This window comes from Vulpes lagopus, chromosome 2 (assembly GCF_018345385.1).
Source record: "Vulpes lagopus strain Blue_001 chromosome 2, ASM1834538v1, whole genome shotgun sequence".
NCBI lineage: Eukaryota > Metazoa > Chordata > Mammalia > Carnivora > Canidae > Vulpes > Vulpes lagopus.
This window is the reverse complement of record NC_054825.1, coordinates 162,869,327-162,884,998: the sequence shown is the minus strand read 5'-3', so window position 1 is coordinate 162,884,998 and position 15,672 is coordinate 162,869,327. Positions and strand designations below refer to the sequence as shown.

At 50.2% G+C, this 15,672-nt stretch overlaps 1 protein-coding gene and 1 pseudogene across 2 annotated transcripts in view; one reads left to right on the top strand and one right to left on the bottom strand.

Annotated features, from left to right (window-relative positions):
* POLD1 (DNA polymerase delta 1, catalytic subunit) overlaps positions 1 to 15,672 on the top strand; it is a 29,184-nt gene that overhangs the window by 3,205 nt on the left and 10,307 nt on the right. The window contains exons 2-10 of one of the 2 annotated variants that reach the window (XM_041745465.1): positions 9,356 to 9,558; positions 9,928 to 10,036; positions 11,747 to 11,893; positions 11,973 to 12,098; positions 12,170 to 12,338; positions 12,424 to 12,505; positions 12,577 to 12,706; positions 13,213 to 13,379; positions 13,705 to 13,809. In XM_041745465.1, the coding sequence (XP_041601399.1) occupies positions 9,556 to 9,558; positions 9,928 to 10,036; positions 11,747 to 11,893; positions 11,973 to 12,098; positions 12,170 to 12,338; positions 12,424 to 12,505; positions 12,577 to 12,706; positions 13,213 to 13,379; positions 13,705 to 13,809 (1,038 nt within the window). In that variant the 5' untranslated portion in view covers positions 9,356 to 9,555. Of the gene's footprint in view, positions 1 to 8,788; positions 9,559 to 9,922; positions 10,037 to 11,746; positions 11,894 to 11,972; positions 12,099 to 12,169; positions 12,339 to 12,423; positions 12,506 to 12,576; positions 12,707 to 13,212; positions 13,380 to 13,704; positions 13,810 to 15,672 lie in introns of those variants that run through there. The other variant, XM_041745464.1, reaches the window with a different exon arrangement.
* On the bottom strand, positions 6,996 to 7,705 carry LOC121485292 (annotated as a pseudogene).

Below are 15,672 nucleotides of genomic sequence, written 5' to 3'. Positions count from 1 at the left end.
GTGGGCCACCCTGAGGACTTGGCTTTAGTTCTGCATAAGATGGAACCTAGGGGGATCCCTGGGTGGCGCAGCAGTTTGGTGCCTGCCTTTGGCCCGGGGCGTGATCCTGGAGACCCGGGATCGAATCCCACATCGGGCTCCCGGTGCATGGAGCCTGCTTCTCCCTCCGCCTGTGTCTCTGCCTCTCTCTCTTTCTCTGTGACTATCATAAATAAAAATTAAAAAAAAAAAAAAAAAGATGGAACCTAGGGCAGCTTCTGAGCAGAGCAAGGATGGGATGATCTGACACATTTGTACAGGATCCGTCTGGTTGCTGTGTGAAGAATACACTGATAGGGGGCAGGATGGAATGAGGGACGCCCTAGTGGAAGGCTCTTCATTTATTGAACAGATAGTTATTCAGCACCTACTGTGTGCCAGGCTCCATTGTAGACTCTGGAACGCCTCCTTGACAACACACACCAAATCCCTGCCTGCGCTGGGCTCATGCTGGGCTCAGGTTCCAGCAGGGGGAGACAAACAGCAACCACTACAAAAAGCTGCAAACAATCCTAGAAAGTCAGAGGACCCTGGGCTGGGAGCCCGGCAGGAACTGGAAAGTGGTGAGACTCAGGTCTCATAGAGCCTGTGAGATTTGCAGGGGAAACAAACATGTGGTCTGAGGGAGGGGAAGAGAGAAGCTGGGGTGACTCCCAGGTTGTTGGCCTGGTAGGAGCTGCCTTTTTCTGAACTGGGGGAGACTGAGGGGTTCAGGGAGCAGGTTTGCAGGGAGATGAGGGGCCTGGCTATGGAGTGTGGGATGCCTAAGCAGACGTCCTCATAGTAAGCAGTTTGCCTCTGTTGGGCTGGGCCTTGGAGAGCGGTCTGGGCCAGAGATAGGCAAGCTGGATCAGATGAGTGTAGAGGTGGCAGAGGAAGCCCTGGGTTGGGAGATGGGACGAGAACACTGATGAGGGGGTGTCACAGAAACTAATGTCTAAGCCAGGGGGCGCTCAGCATTATCTGTTTGTAATGAAGGGTCTGAACCAGGAGAGATCACCCTGTTTTGTGCCTCGGCAGCTGAGAGGGGACACACAGGGGCCTCTTTCCTTCTCTCTCTCTCTCTCTCTCTCTCTCTCTCTCTCTCTCTCTTTAAAAGGTTTTATTTATTCGTGAGAGACCAAGAGAGAGGCAGACACAGGCAGAGGGAGAAGCAGGCTCCATACAGGAGCTTGATGCGGGACTCAATCCCAGAACTCTGGGATCACGTTTTGAGCTGAAGGCAGATGCTCAATTGCTGAGCTACCCAGGGATCCCGGCCTCTTTCCTTCTAATGCTCCCTTGCCCGACTGTGCTTAGGCGGTGCCTACAATGGGAAACTAGCACAGGAACCTCTATTTTGCTTGCAAAGCGACCTTCCCTCCCACCACACCCTCCTGGCCACAGCCCACTGACCTGGGGCAGCCTGTCTGCCCAGGAGCCCTCCTGCCTCCCTCTGCCAGGCCAGGTGTGGCCACTCCTCTGGGCTTCTGGAAGCCAGAGATCCTCTATTCCACCCAGGTCTCTCCCACCGCCACCCCCCTCCCCAGGTCAAAACTCTGTTTGTCTCTCTGGCCGCTTGCAAGGCTGGAGCAAAGGCCTCCAGGCTTTTCCTTTCCTGTGAGTTAAGCCACGTATAAACAGTTTGCACTCAAAAGTCGCCAAAGGAGAGTGTTCCAAGTCTTCCTCCCTATAGGAAACTCGAAACTTGCGTGTCCTCTGTCCGAGCAGCACCACTCGTCACAGGCAAGAGGTGCAAACAGCCTGATATCAGTTCACTGATGGACAGATGGATAAACACAGTGTTCTACAGCCACAGGGTGAGGAAGTGTTCAGGCATGAAAAGGAAGGAAGCACTGACCCCTGCTGCATCATGGGTAGACCTTGAAAACATAATCCCAAGTGAAACAAGCCAGACAACAAAGGACACATATTCTAAGGTTCCATTTATAGGAAATGCCCAGAATGGGCAAATCCACAGAGACAAAGTAGATTAGTGATGGCTTTGGGCTGGAGAAGTTGTGGGAATGGGCCGAGAGGCTGGGGTGAGGGTGATGACCAAGGAGTGTGGGGTTTTGTTTTGGGGTGACGAAAAGGTTCTAAGATTGTGGTGATGGTCACACAGCTCTGAATTCACTAAAAAATCATCAAACTGTACACTTGATCTCATGAGTCATATGGTGTATGAATTATATCAATAAAACTGCCCCATACTGTCCCGTTCCCCCACCCCCGGGAATCCAAGGTTACCAGTTTATTACCTATCTCTCCAGAATTACGCATTGAAAACAAACATGTGGGATACCTGGGTGGCTCAGCAGTTGGGCATCTGCCTTTGGCTCGGGGCGTGACCCTGGAGTCCCAGGATCGAGTCCCACATCAGGCTCCTTGCATGGAGCCTGCTTCTCCTGTCTCTGCCTCTCTCCCTCTACCTCTCTCTGTATCTCTCATGAATAAGTAAATAAAATCTTAAGAAAAAGAAAAGAAAAGAAAAGAAAGCAAACATGCTTCGGGGCACCTGGATGGCTCATTTGGTTAAGTGTCCATCTCGTGATCTCAGCTCAGGTCTTAATTTCAGGGTCATGAGTTGAGGCCCCGCGTTGGGCTCCATGCTAGGCGTGGACCCTACTTAATAACATCAAAACACAAACATGGTTTACATACTCTCCCATGTACCTTGTAAAAATGTTATTTTTTATTTTATATGTTTTCTTCCAACTTTTTAAGATTTTATTTATTGCAGAGAGAGCACATAAGTATGAGCAGGGGGAGTGGCAGGGGGAGAAGCAGACTCCCTGTGGAGCAGCGATCCTGATGTGGACTTAATCCCAGGACCCTAGGACCTCATCCTGAGCTGAAGGCAGATGCTTAACTGACTGAGCCATCCAAGCGCCCTCAACTTTTTTGTTTTGTAAGTAATCTCTATACCCAACAAAATGGGGCTCAAACTCACAACCCCAAGATCAAGAGCTGTACACACTACTGACTGAGCCAGCCAGGTGCCTCTCCAACTTTTGAAAAATTTCAGGTTTGCAGAGAACTTGCAAGACAAATACAACAAACACCCACGTCCCCTTTGCCTGGATTCACCAGCTAACATGCTGTATCATTTGCTTTATCTAGACACACATAAATACTTTTTCTTTTTTGGCAGAACTATTTATAGGTTGTAGTCACCATGACACTTAACTCCCAAAACTCTAGCTGACCAATGACATCCTACATAACTGGCATAATTATCACAATCAGGCCATTTACCCTGAGGCAACACCATTATTTCATACATGATCTTTTTTAATTTATTTTTTTTTAAGATTTTATTTATTTATTCGTGAGAGACACACAGAGAGAGGCAGAGACACAGGCAAAGGGAGAAGCAGGCTCCCTGCAGGGAGCCCAATACAGGACTTGATCTGGGATCCCGGGATCATGACCTGAGCCAAAGGCAGATGTTCAACTGCTGAGCCACCCAGGCGTCTCTCATACATGATCTTTATTCAATTTGTCCAGTTGTCCCAGTGACATCGTACATGGTGGCTTTTGATTTTTTTTTTTTTTTTAGGATTTTATTTTATTTTATTTATTTATTTATTTATTTATTTATTTATTTATTTAAAGATTTTATTTAGTTATTCATGAGAGACAGAGAAGGCAGAGACATAGGCAGAAGGAGAAACAGGCTCCTTGCAGGGAGCCCCATGGGGGACTTGATCCTGGAACCCCAGGATTATGCCCTGGGCTGAAGGCAGATGCTCAACTGCTGAGCCACCCAGGCATCCCTAAAGATTTTATTTACTTATTTATGAGAGACAGAGGCAGAGACATAGGCAGAGGGAGAAGAAAGATGCCTGTAGGGGACCTGACGTGGGACTCGATCCCAGGACCCCGGGACTGTAACCTGAGCTGAAGGTAGATGCTCAACCACTGAGCCACCCAGGTGCCCCTGCTTTTGATTTTTTTTTTTTTTTTTTTTTTTTTGCTTTTGATTTTTTAATCCAAGGTCTGATCTGGGGTCACACCTTATACTTAGTTGTCAAGATATGCAGTCTCTCCTTCAATTTATAAGCATTCACTGAAGCGTCTACCTTCAGCTCATGTCATGATCCCAGGGTCCTGGGATGGAGCCTCAGGTCAGGTTCCCTGCTCAGTGCGGAGTCTGCTCCTCCCTCTCCCTCTGCGCTCCCCCTCAAATAAATAAATAAAATCTTTTTTTTTAAAGGATTTTATTTATTTATTCATGAGAGAGAGAGGCAGAGACATAGTCAGAGGGAGAAGCAGACTCCATAAAGGGAGCCTGATGTGGGACTCCATCCCGGGACCACAGGATCATGCCCTGAGCCAAAGGCAGACACCCAACCACTGAGCCACCCAGGTGTCCCAATAAATAAAATCTTAATAAAGAATAAATAAAAGTTTCCTGCCCCCTTGTCACCCACCCCCTTTATGACATTGACATATGACATTAAGATTCCAGACAGGTAGTTTTGTAGTCCAGTCCTTACTTTGGTTTGATTATTTCCTAATGCAAAGAATCAGGAGAAACTTTTTTTAGACTTTTTTTTTTATAATACAAAAAAGATAACTGTCTAAGTACACCATTCTGCATCTCGTGTTCTCTAACAATGGGTCTTTTGAGAGCCCTGCACATCAGTACGTAGAGAGCTTCCTCATTCCTTTATACAGCTGCATAATATTCCATGGACCAGAGTTGATGTAATTTATTTAAACAGTTCCCCCAGGGTGGATGAGGACATTTAGGTGGTTTCCAGTCTTTTGTGATGGCAAACAATGCTGCCGGAAACAACCTCATAAATGCAGATTTTTTTCTGTGATAGTATACCTCTATTATAAACCCCTAGATGTAGGATTGTGGCCTTCCAGCTCTCATGTTTTAATTGAGGTAGAATTTACAAACAGTGAAATGCACAGGTTCTCAAATGGGCAGCTGTAGGTAAGGCACCCTAGAGAATTCCTCATTCCCCTTCTCAATCCCTCCCTTCCCATAAGCAGCTGCTGGCCTGATTTCTAGCACCACAGATTAGCCTATTCAAAAACTTTGTATAAATGGCACCACACAGTATGTACTCTTACTGTAAATTGAGGTGAAATTAACCATTTTTAAATTTATTTATTTATTTATTTATTTATTTAAGATTTTATTTGAGAGGGAGAGGGAGAAGCAGACTCCCTGCTGAGCAGGGAGCCCAACATTGGGCTTGATCTCAGGACCCTGAGATCAGGACCTGAGCCCAAAGCAGACGCTCCACCAACTGAACCCCCCAGGTGCCCCTGAGGTTAACCATTTTGTTTTGTTTTGTTTTATTTATTTATTTATTTTATTTATTTATGATAGTCACACAGAGAGAGAGAGAGGCAGAGACACAGGCAGAGGGAGAAGCAGGCTCCATGCACTGGGAGCCCGATGTGGGATTCGATCCCGGGTCTCCAGGATCGTGCCCTGGGCCAAAGGCAGGCGCTAAACCGCTGCGCCACCCAGGGATCCCTGAGGTTAACCATTTTGAAGTGTACAGTTCAGTGGCATTGAGTATGTTTATTTTTTTTGTTTATTTTTTAGTATGTTTATAGTGTGGCACATCCACCACCTCTGTCTACTTCCAGAACATTTTTATCCCCCCAAAAGGAAAACCTATACCCCTGACCAGTCACTTTCCCATCTCTCCAGTGCATACGTGGGTGTCTGGCTTCTTCTGTATGGCATGTTTTTGAGATTTGTCCATCCTGTGTGTCTCTCGGTAGCTACCTGTGGTCTAATGTGGAGAAGTATTCCATTGTGTACCAAACCAGACATTTGCAACAACACATCCCCGGTCAGCCCTAGGCTCAGCTGGTGTAACCCTACAGCATGGTGGCTCAGGCAAGACATAAGTATATTTCTCCGCGTAACTTCCCTAAAGTAGAAACTCTGCCCTCAGGAGGTTGTCGAGGGACCTGGGTCCCTTCTGTCTTGTAGCCCTGCATTCCCTGTAATGTTGTCCATGTCCCTGTGGTCAAGTTTGGTTCATCACCACTATATCCATGCCCCAGCCATGGAGAAGAGGAAAGAGGCTATAGAGGCAAGCTTCCTTTGAAGGCTCTTCCAGAAGTTGCACACCTTGCATTCTTTTTACAAGAGAACTCAGTAACGTGATCGTCCCTAGCAGTGCACCCTGGGAAATGTAGTCTTGGGCTGGGCTTCCTATATCGGCTGCGAGGCAAGGGGTCAGTCCCTAAAAGGAAGAAGGGGAGACTGGATCTAGGGTGGTGTAAGGGGAGTTATGGGATCAGAGGTGTTCACTGGAACCCAGGGCAGCTGACCTGTCCCCTCCCTGCCCTCCTTCCCAGCTGGGTCTGGGGTCTGCCCTAGGTTCCTGTAATCTCTCTGTAGGCCTGGATGCTGGGAGTCATGTACTTTTAAAAAACTTTTTTCTCTTTTTTAAAATAATTTTAAACTTGGAATGCCTGGGTGGCTTAGCGGTTAACCATCTGCCTTTGGCTCAGGGCATAATCCCAGGATTCCAGGATCAAGTCCCACATCAGGCTCCCTCTGCATATGTTTGGCCTCTCTGTCTCTCATGAATAAATAAAATCTCTAAAAAAGTAATAGTAATAATTTTAAACTTATAGGAAGATCCAAAGAGTAAGAATAATGCAAAGAACACTTGTATACCCTTTACCTAGCTTCACATGTTTTAACATTTCCCCTCTGTTTTATGATTTGCATATACACAAGCTTCATTTTCCCCCCTCTCTGCACATATGCCTCCTAAAAACTTTTTTTTTTTCAGAGTTTTTACCCTCAAATAACTGAGTGTGTATTTTCTTAGAATATTCTCTTATTTATTCATGGTGAAGTTACTAATCTCAACGGGCTTCACTTGAATATAGTCTTTTGTCAAACCTACCAGAGGATATATACTTTCTTTTTTTTTTTATGGTGAAAAAATTTATATTTAGATTTATAGCCAGCTGGACTCAGTTTAGATGATCCCAATTTTGTTGGCAACATCCAAAGCATCATAGTCAGGAGCCAGTCGAACATATGCTTTCTTTTCTCCATCAGGCCTGATCAAGGTGTTGACCTTGGCCACATCAATGTCATAGAGCTTCTTCACAGCCTGTTTGATCTGGTGCTTATTGGTCTTGACATCCACAATGAACACAAGTGTGTTGTTGTCTTCTATTTTCTTCATGGCTGACTCAGTAGTTAAGGGGAACTTGATGATGGCATAGTGATCAAGCTTGTTTCTCCTGGGGGCGCTCTTTTGAGGATATTTGGGCTGCCTTCGGAGACGCAGAGTCTTGGGTCATCGGAATGTAGGTGATGTGCGGATCTTCTTTTTTTTGTGACTGTGCATGCCTTTCAGCACCGCTTTCTTAGCCTTCAAAGCCTTTGCTTTGGCTTCGGCTTTGGGAGGGGCAGGGGCTTCCTTCTTCGCCTTCGGTGCCATCTTCGTGAAAGGGCGGATATATACTTTCATATCAATGTATCTTATCAAAACCTACCATAAAATAATTTCTTATGTGTTGCAATTAAGAAAACATATAAACAGGGGGGCGCATGGCTGGCTTAGAAGAGGGTGCAATTCTTGATCTCAGGGTTGTGAGTTCAAGCCCCACGTTGGGGCATAGAGCTTACTTAAATAAATAAACTTTTTTTTTTTTTTAAGATTTTGTTTATTTATTCATGAGAGACACAGAGAGGCAGAGACATAGGCAGAGGGAGAAGCAGGCTTCCTGCAGGGAGCCTGAACTCCATCCCAGGACTCCAGGATCACACCCTGAGCCAAAAGCAGATGCTCAACCAGTGAGCCACCCAGGAGCCCCATAAATAAACTGTTAAAAAACCAATTTTATAAAAGAACAAAAAAAATGTATACATTTGCTTTTTTTGTTGTTGTTGTTGTGTTTGCTACATTGAATCCTGGTTTGGAGGGAAATACTATAAGGGAGATTTGGGGGGACAGAGTAATCAGGAAGTGGACACTTTATGTTATTGAGTTGTTAAAAGTCCTGGATTTGATCATCATCCCATGCTTGCTTAAGAGAATGACCTTGGCGGGGGGGAGGCAGGGGGCTGGGTGGCTCAGTTGGTTAAGCATCTGCCTTTGGCTCAGGTTATGTTCCTGGATTCCTGAAATCAAGCCTCACATTGGGCTACCTGCTCAGCACAGAGTCTGCTTCTCCCTCTCCTCCCTGCTTGTGCGCTCTCCCTCTCTCTCTCTCTCTCTTTCTCTCAAAGTATTTTAAAAGAGAGAGAACATGTCCTTGGGGCTCCTGGCTGGCTCCATTGGTAGAGCAGTGACTCTTGATCTCAGGATTGTGAGTTCAAGCCCTGTGTTGGGTGTGGAGCCTACTTAAAAGAAGGGGAAAGAGAAAGAATGTCTTTGTCCTTCAACAATATGTGCTAAAGTATGCAGGGGTCAAGGGCCATGGTATCTAACTGACAGGCAACTAACTCAAATGACTGGGGAAATAAATAAGTGATGATGTGTGCGTATCACATATAGGGGCTGATAAAGCAAATGTGGCAGCAAGTTGATACTTGGGGAATCTGGGTAAAGGGTATACAGTTCTGCAAATTTGAGATTATTTCAAAATAGAAAGGGCTTCTGTTTTTGTTTTTGTTTTTGTTTTTTAAATTTTTTTTTTTTTATTTATTTATGATAGTCATACAGAGAGAAAGAGAGAGAGGCAGAGACACAGGCAGAGGGAGAAGCAGGCTCCATGCACCGGGAGCCTGATGTGGGATTCGATCCCGGGTCTCCAGGATCGCGCCCTGGGCCAAAGGCAGGCGCCAAACCGCTGCGCCACCCAGGGATCCCCTGTTTTTGTTTTGTTTTGAAGGCGGATGGGAAGCCTCTGAGGTGTTTTGAGCTGGGAAGAGACCAGATCAAATTTGTCAGGCTACTGCCTGGCACCTGATACAGTGTGACGGGCCTGAAGGGTGCCTCCCAGCTGTTTGTAGAACAAAGGCCTGGGCAGATGGGGAGACGTGGGTGATCACATCAGAAACAGAGGTTTATGGGAAAGAAAGGGATGTGCTAAGGGCCAGGTCTCTGGGTGGGTGGAGGGCATGCAGACAGGTGGCAGGGGGCAGGCAGACAGGTAAAAGGATGTAGAAGGTTTGAACATGTGAAGAAAGGATTAAACTGAGATGGAGAGTGGGTTGTAATTATATTAACTACATGTGGAATGTGCCAGCACCCCGTGAGCCTGCAGGTGGAGTCGTGTTACTCCTGAGACATTCTGGAGAATGAAAAGGCTCATGGTCATGGTGGGTGTATGTGGGGCCAGGAAGAAGACAGAAACCTACCCCCAGCCCTGACTTGTCCAGCAGGATGGATGGGAAGCGACGACCAGGCCCAGGGCCTGGGGTGCCCCCGAAGCGGGCCCGTGGGGGCCTCTGGGATGAGGATGAGCCATTTCAGCCATCCCAGTTTGAGGAGGAGCTGGCGCTGATGGAGGAGATGGAGGCAGAGCACAGGCTGCAAGAACAGGAGGAGGAGTTGCTGCAGCCGCCCCTGGAGGGAGCCCCAGATGGTGAGACCTAGAGTGGGAAGAACTCCCTGCACCCCCATACTCATCCTGCCTGTGAACCGAGTCAGCCACAGAGCTCACCTGTAACCTCTGACTTCTGGCCCACTTTGAGCCCCACAATGTGCTGACTTTTGACTTCTTGCCAGTATGCCACCTTTGTTGCCTGCAGCTCCAATTTGGACCCTGACTCTTGATCTGATAATCTCTCCTGAGTTACCTGCCTGAGCCAGAGCACCATGCCCACCTGACTTTCCTTTCACATATCAGATGCCACCTGAGAGGTCAGGGGCAGGGAGGGGGGGCATTACATATTTCCAAGGGAGGACCACGACTCCATGTAGCCTGCTTCTCTCTCCCACCTGCCCAGGGCAGTTCTCCCCAATGGCCATAGATGCCCGCTGGCTTCGGCCCACCCCGCCCCCCCTGGATCCCCAGAAGGAGCCCCTCATCTTCCAGCAGTTGGAGATCGATCATTACGTGGGTGAGCTTGGTGGACAGAGGCCTGGTGGGTGGGAGGAGGGGTCCCAGGCTTTGAGGGAGGAGATGGACTCGGACAGTACCCATGTAGGTGGCCAGGGCTATGGGTGACAGTGGGCAGCAAGAGGGGAAGGGGGTATGCAGGTGGCCAGCAGGGCTTCATGGAGGTGGGGAGTTGTCTTCCAACTGAGGCTCCTTGCTGGGGGGAGACAGGTGTGGTTTGACACCCATCCATCCAGGAACAGCATCTGCACTGAGCCAGGCCCTGTTCTGGTCAGACCAGGTCCCTGCTCTTGGAGGCTCACCTTCTAGAAGGACAGGCAGAATAAAAAAGGAAGTGGCTACTCACATAGCCATGTGGGTTGTAAAAAGACATGAGGTAGGGTGGAGGAGCCAGACTGTGCATCTTGGGGGTCTGAGGAGGCTTCTTGAGGAGGCGTCAAGGAATGAGGTGGGATGGGGCTATCTGGGGGAGAGATTCCAGCCTAGGGTCCCTAGGAGGAGGAGGGAGCAGGTCTGGAATATTTAAGGAACATCGAGACGGGGGCAGGGGCGGGAGGGCATCTGAGGTCCTGTCTGCCAAGGCAAGGACTTGGGGCCTCCATTCTGAGTGGGCTGGAAAGCCTTTGGCCCTGGAGAGACCCATGCCACCTCGCAGGTTAGAAGCCTCCCCTGTGAGAGCAAAGAGACAAGCAAGCTCCAGGCAAGGAGGAAACATTAACAATCTTCCATGTATCTGACAAAAAAAAACAGTACTGCGAATAAGTAAAGAGCGTTGAGATGTCAGCAGTAAGAAAAGGATCCAGTCTGCGAATGGGCAAAACACTTGAACAGACAATTCACTCGAGGATACAGAGTGGCAGATAAGCACTGGAGATGATGCTCAGTGTCACTGGCTGTCGGGGAGGTGCAGATAACAGCCACAGAGAGACCACACACACACACACACACACACACACACACACACAATCACCCCAAGACCAAGTGCTAAGGAAGACACAGAGCAATTGGAATGCTTGCTCACGAACACCTGGTGGGAATGCTCTGTGTTACAGTCCCTCTGGGAAACAGCCTGGAAGTTTCTTAGAGTTCAGCGCCCCGCCCGCCCCCCTGCCCCGCCCCGTTTCTTGAGATACAAGAATTACTCTACCTTTTTCATAGTACCAGGCAGTTCCACCCCTAGATATTTCCCCTAGAGTGACAAGAACCAGGTTCCATTTATATGAACAATCTTAAAAAGATGAAAGTAGAACAATGGAGAGCGGACAGACCACTGGTGCCCTTGGTTGTGGTGGGAGGGGTTGTGGTTACAAAAGTACCTCCTGCTGGAGCTGTTTGGAGTGATGGAACCAGCTGGCACCCCGATTTTGGTGGTGGTTATGTGAATCTGTATGTGGTTAAAACTCATAACACTGCACGCACAAAGTCTTTTATTTAAAAGAAAAATTTTTGCCCCCCTCCGCAAAAGGCAGGGGGCTCCCTCTAGCTGTACAGTGGCAAATGGACTGTAGAGGGACCAGCGGGAAGGTGGTAAAGGTGGAGCGAACAGTGTATATTAGCCTGGGGCAGGCAGAAGCACCCCAAGCTGTCCCTACCAGGGGCTGTGTTCTCAGCAGAGGGAGGCAAGCCTTTGAGGCCTGCCTCAAAGCCTGGGGAGGCAAGCTTTTAAGGAATCTGAGGGGGTAGCTCCTGCCTCGTCCTGTGATACCTGCAGGCCCAGCACAGCCCCTGCCCGGAGCACCCACGCCATCCCGCGACTCTGTGCCTATCCTGCGAGCCTTTGGAGTCACAGATGAGGGCGTGTCCGTCTGCTGCCACATCCATGGCTTTGCACCCTACTTCTATACCCCGGCGCCCTCTGGTGAGTGGCCCCAACCCACAAGACCCCCTCTGCCCCACCAGAGGCTCCCTGTGCTTCTGACCAGCCTCCCTGCCCTCAGGTTTTGGGTCCGAGCACCTGGGTGACCTGCAGCGGGAGCTGAATGCAGCCATCAGCAGGGACCAGCGAGGAGGGAAGGAGCTCACGGGGCCGGCAGTGCTGTCTGTGGAGCTGTGCTCCCGGGAGAGTGAGTGCTGCCTGGGGGGCCCAAGTGGGGGAGGCTCCCTCCGGTCCGGTGCCAGCCTCATCTGTCCGCAGGCATGTTCGGGTACCATGGCCATGGCCCCTCCCCATTCCTGCGCATCACCCTGGCACTACCGCGCCTTGTGGCCCCCGCCCGCCGCCTCCTGGAGCAGGGCATCCGTGTGGCAGGCCTGGGCACCCCCAGCTTTGCGCCCTATGAGGCCAACGTGGACTTTGAAATCCGGTACAGCCCCCACCTCACTTCTGCAACCTGCACCCCCCCTTCCATCCCCAGCCAGCTTCCACCCACTGATCCTTCCCCCTTGCAGGTTCATGGTGGACACAGACATCGTAGGCTGCAATTGGTTGGAACTCCCAGCAGAGAAATACATCCTGAGGCCTCAGGGGAAGGTGCGGGGCTCCGTGGGGGTGGGGTCACAGAGCGGGGACCCTGCAGCTACTGACATGCCCCATCCCTGTAGGCCACACTGTGTCAGCTGGAGGCAGATGTGCTGTGGTCTGATGTGGTCAGTCACCCGCCAGAAGGACAGTGGCAGCGAATCGCACCCCTGCGTGTGCTCAGCTTTGACATCGAGTGCGCTGGCCGCAAAGGTCTGTCTCTGGGGCCTGGAGCTCCTCCTGCTCTCCCTGTAGATGTTAGTGACATGTCAGTCTTGCCCCCGGAGCCCCCATATTTCTTGAGCCCACTCGGGAAGGAGGGAGTAGACGTGAAAATAGGTTATTGTAAGATTCTCAGTGGAAGGAGGATGGTGGTGGACAGTGACAGGGCAGCTCAGATAGGTGGGCAGGAAGGGCTTCAGGGGTGATGGGGTAAGATTTGTAAAAAAGGATGAGCAGCCTCCCTACTACCACAGTGGCCCTCCAGAGAATAGCAAGTGCAAAGGCCTTGGGGCAGAACCATCCCAGTCTGTGAGGGAAAGGGAGAGGGCCAGAAGATGAAGGCAGAGGGGAACCAGGGTGGGTTTTGCAGGGTCTGCAGGCAGTGGGGATAGAGAGGAGTAGACAGGCTGGGGAGATTTGGAGGTGCAGCCACCCTGATGTGTCATGAAGGAAAAAGAGGAGTCCGGTCCCCTGCATCCCCTTTCTTCCCTGTGCAGGCATCTTCCCTGAGCCCGAGCGGGACCCTGTGATCCAGATCTGCTCACTGGGCCTCCGCTGGGGTGAGCCGGAGCCCTTCCTGCGCCTGGCACTCACCCTACGGCCCTGCGCCCCAATCCTGGGTGCCAAAGTGCAGAGCTACGAGCGGGAGGAGGAGCTGCTCCAGGTGGCTATTGTTCCATGTGCCCTCATTCCCTCAGAACACCCCCACCTGCAGTCCCTGTCTCCACATCCCAGGTTCAAGCCATTTTCTCTGGATGCTGAGATGCTGAGTTTTTGGGTTCAGATCCCTTTGCTGTGAGGGGTGAACATTTCCCCTCTGGGTTCTGTGTAACTTTCAGAAGCACCTGCCCAATCTTTCTACAGTGGGGAGGAGGGCTCTGGGGTTGTTGCTTTTGGGGGTTTCTGGAATGTTTCAGGAGTGGGGAAGATCCATGCCAGGGGGACGATCAGGATGACAACCAGGGTGACCCAATTGCTCCCATCCCCAGGCATGGTCAACCTTTATTCGCACCATGGACCCTGACGTGATCACTGGCTACAACATCCAGAACTTTGACCTCCCATACCTCATCTCCCGGGCCCAAACTCTCAAGGTAGGGCAGGCAGCCGGGGGATGCTTGCTTTCAGAAGCCCCACTGGGAGCTCAAGAAGTGGGTGGCCACCCTGCTTCTTCTTGCTGCCTCCTCCCTTGTGGCTCTCTCCCTTGGGTGGTCCGTCTTGCTCTGTATGGGCAGCCTACCGCCCCCAGTAGCTCCGGAGACATCACTGAAAACCCAGCTCTGGCCCTGCCCCTCCCCTGCTCCAAGTCCAGAAGGTTATCATGGCTTTGGCAGAAGCAAGGAGGGCATTTGTGGTTTAGTAAGGAAAGGATTGTGTGTTTGAGGGGCAGATGAAGCGTACCAGGGTAGAGTGTCTCGTCTTCTAGACTTGAAAATACATCAGTAAAAAATAAGGAAAAGGAAGGGGGGTTCCTCGAAGCGTGTGGCAAAACCTTGGTGCTTGGGGTGTGGTAGCTTGCTAGGACTGCTGGAACTCAGGGCTGCAGACTTGGGTTGTCTCAAGCCTGAGATCAAAGCCTCACGGGGCTGGTTCTTCCTGAGGCCTCTCCTAGCTTCTGGTGGTCTCAGGCATTCCTGGGGTGTAGAAAGTGGTCTCCCTAATTCTTCAGCCTGTCTTCCTTCTATGCATGTCTCTGCTCAAATCTCCCCTTTTCCTAAGGACACAGTCCTATGGGATCAACACCCACCCTGGTGACCTCGTCTTAACTTGGTCACCTGTAAAGACCTTATTTCCAAATGAGGTTATGTTTCACAATGGGGTTATAGGTTACATTGTATCCTTTCTTCCTTTTCCTTATGTTTGGTTGGTTTTGTAACGAAAAATTAAAAAAATAAAAGTCATGCTTGGGGCAGTCATGCTGGCTGGCTCAGTCAGTAGAACAAGTGACTCTTGATCTCAGGGTGGTGGGTTCAAGCCCCATGTTGGTCATGAAGCCCACTAAAAAATTAAATCAAATGCTATTAAAAAAAAAAAAAATCGGGATCCCTGGGTGGCGCAGCGGTTTGGCGCCTGCCTTTGGCCCAGGGCGCGATCCTGGAGACCCGGGATCGAATCCCACGTCAGGCTCCCGGTGCATGGAGCCTGCTTCTCCCTCTGCCTGTGTCTCTGCCTCTCTCTCTCTCTCTCTCTGTGTGTGACTATCATAAATAAATAAAAATTAAAAAAAAAAAATCATGTTTACAGCCCCCAACAGCTCCAGGAAGAAGTCCATCCCTATTGATCTGGCATTTGTGCACAGGGCAGTCTCCTCTCCCTCTGTCCCCTGCCCTGCTGCTCCGCCAGCTCAAGCCTCTCTTCTCTCCTTCATGGCCCTCCTGCCTCACCCCTCCCATGCCACTTTGTGTCTTGACCTCAGACCTAGCTCTCTGTGTGCCCTTGCTGTGCTCCCACCTAGCGGCCCCCTGGACACCGCCTCCCCATGCACACACTGCCTCCCCAGTAAGCTCAGCACACACTGCCTCACCACTAAGTCCTCTAATCTGCTGCCCATCTGAGTGCAGCTTCCCAGCCACAGGGCACCATTCTTGCCCCCCTTAGTCCCATAGTCATCAGGCCTCTGATTCTCCCCATCCTGTCCTCCTGTCTTTCACTTCTGGTCCATGCCTACCCGGCCCCAGAGGGTTTTTCTGCATCAGAACTGCCCCTGTGCCTGGGTGGCTCAGTTGGTGAAGTGTCTGCCTTTGGCTCAGGTCATGATCCTGGGGTCCTACGATCCAGTCCTGAGTGAGGCTCCCTGCTTAGTGGGGAGCTTCCTTCTCCTTCTGCCTCTGCTTCTGGGGTCAGATAAATAAAATCTTAAAAAAAAAAAAAAACTGCCCTGCTTCTGGCCACCTAGCCCTGGGCTCCCAGCAGGAAGAGTGGCATCATGGGTGTCATGACTTGCTGGCTCTCCATTC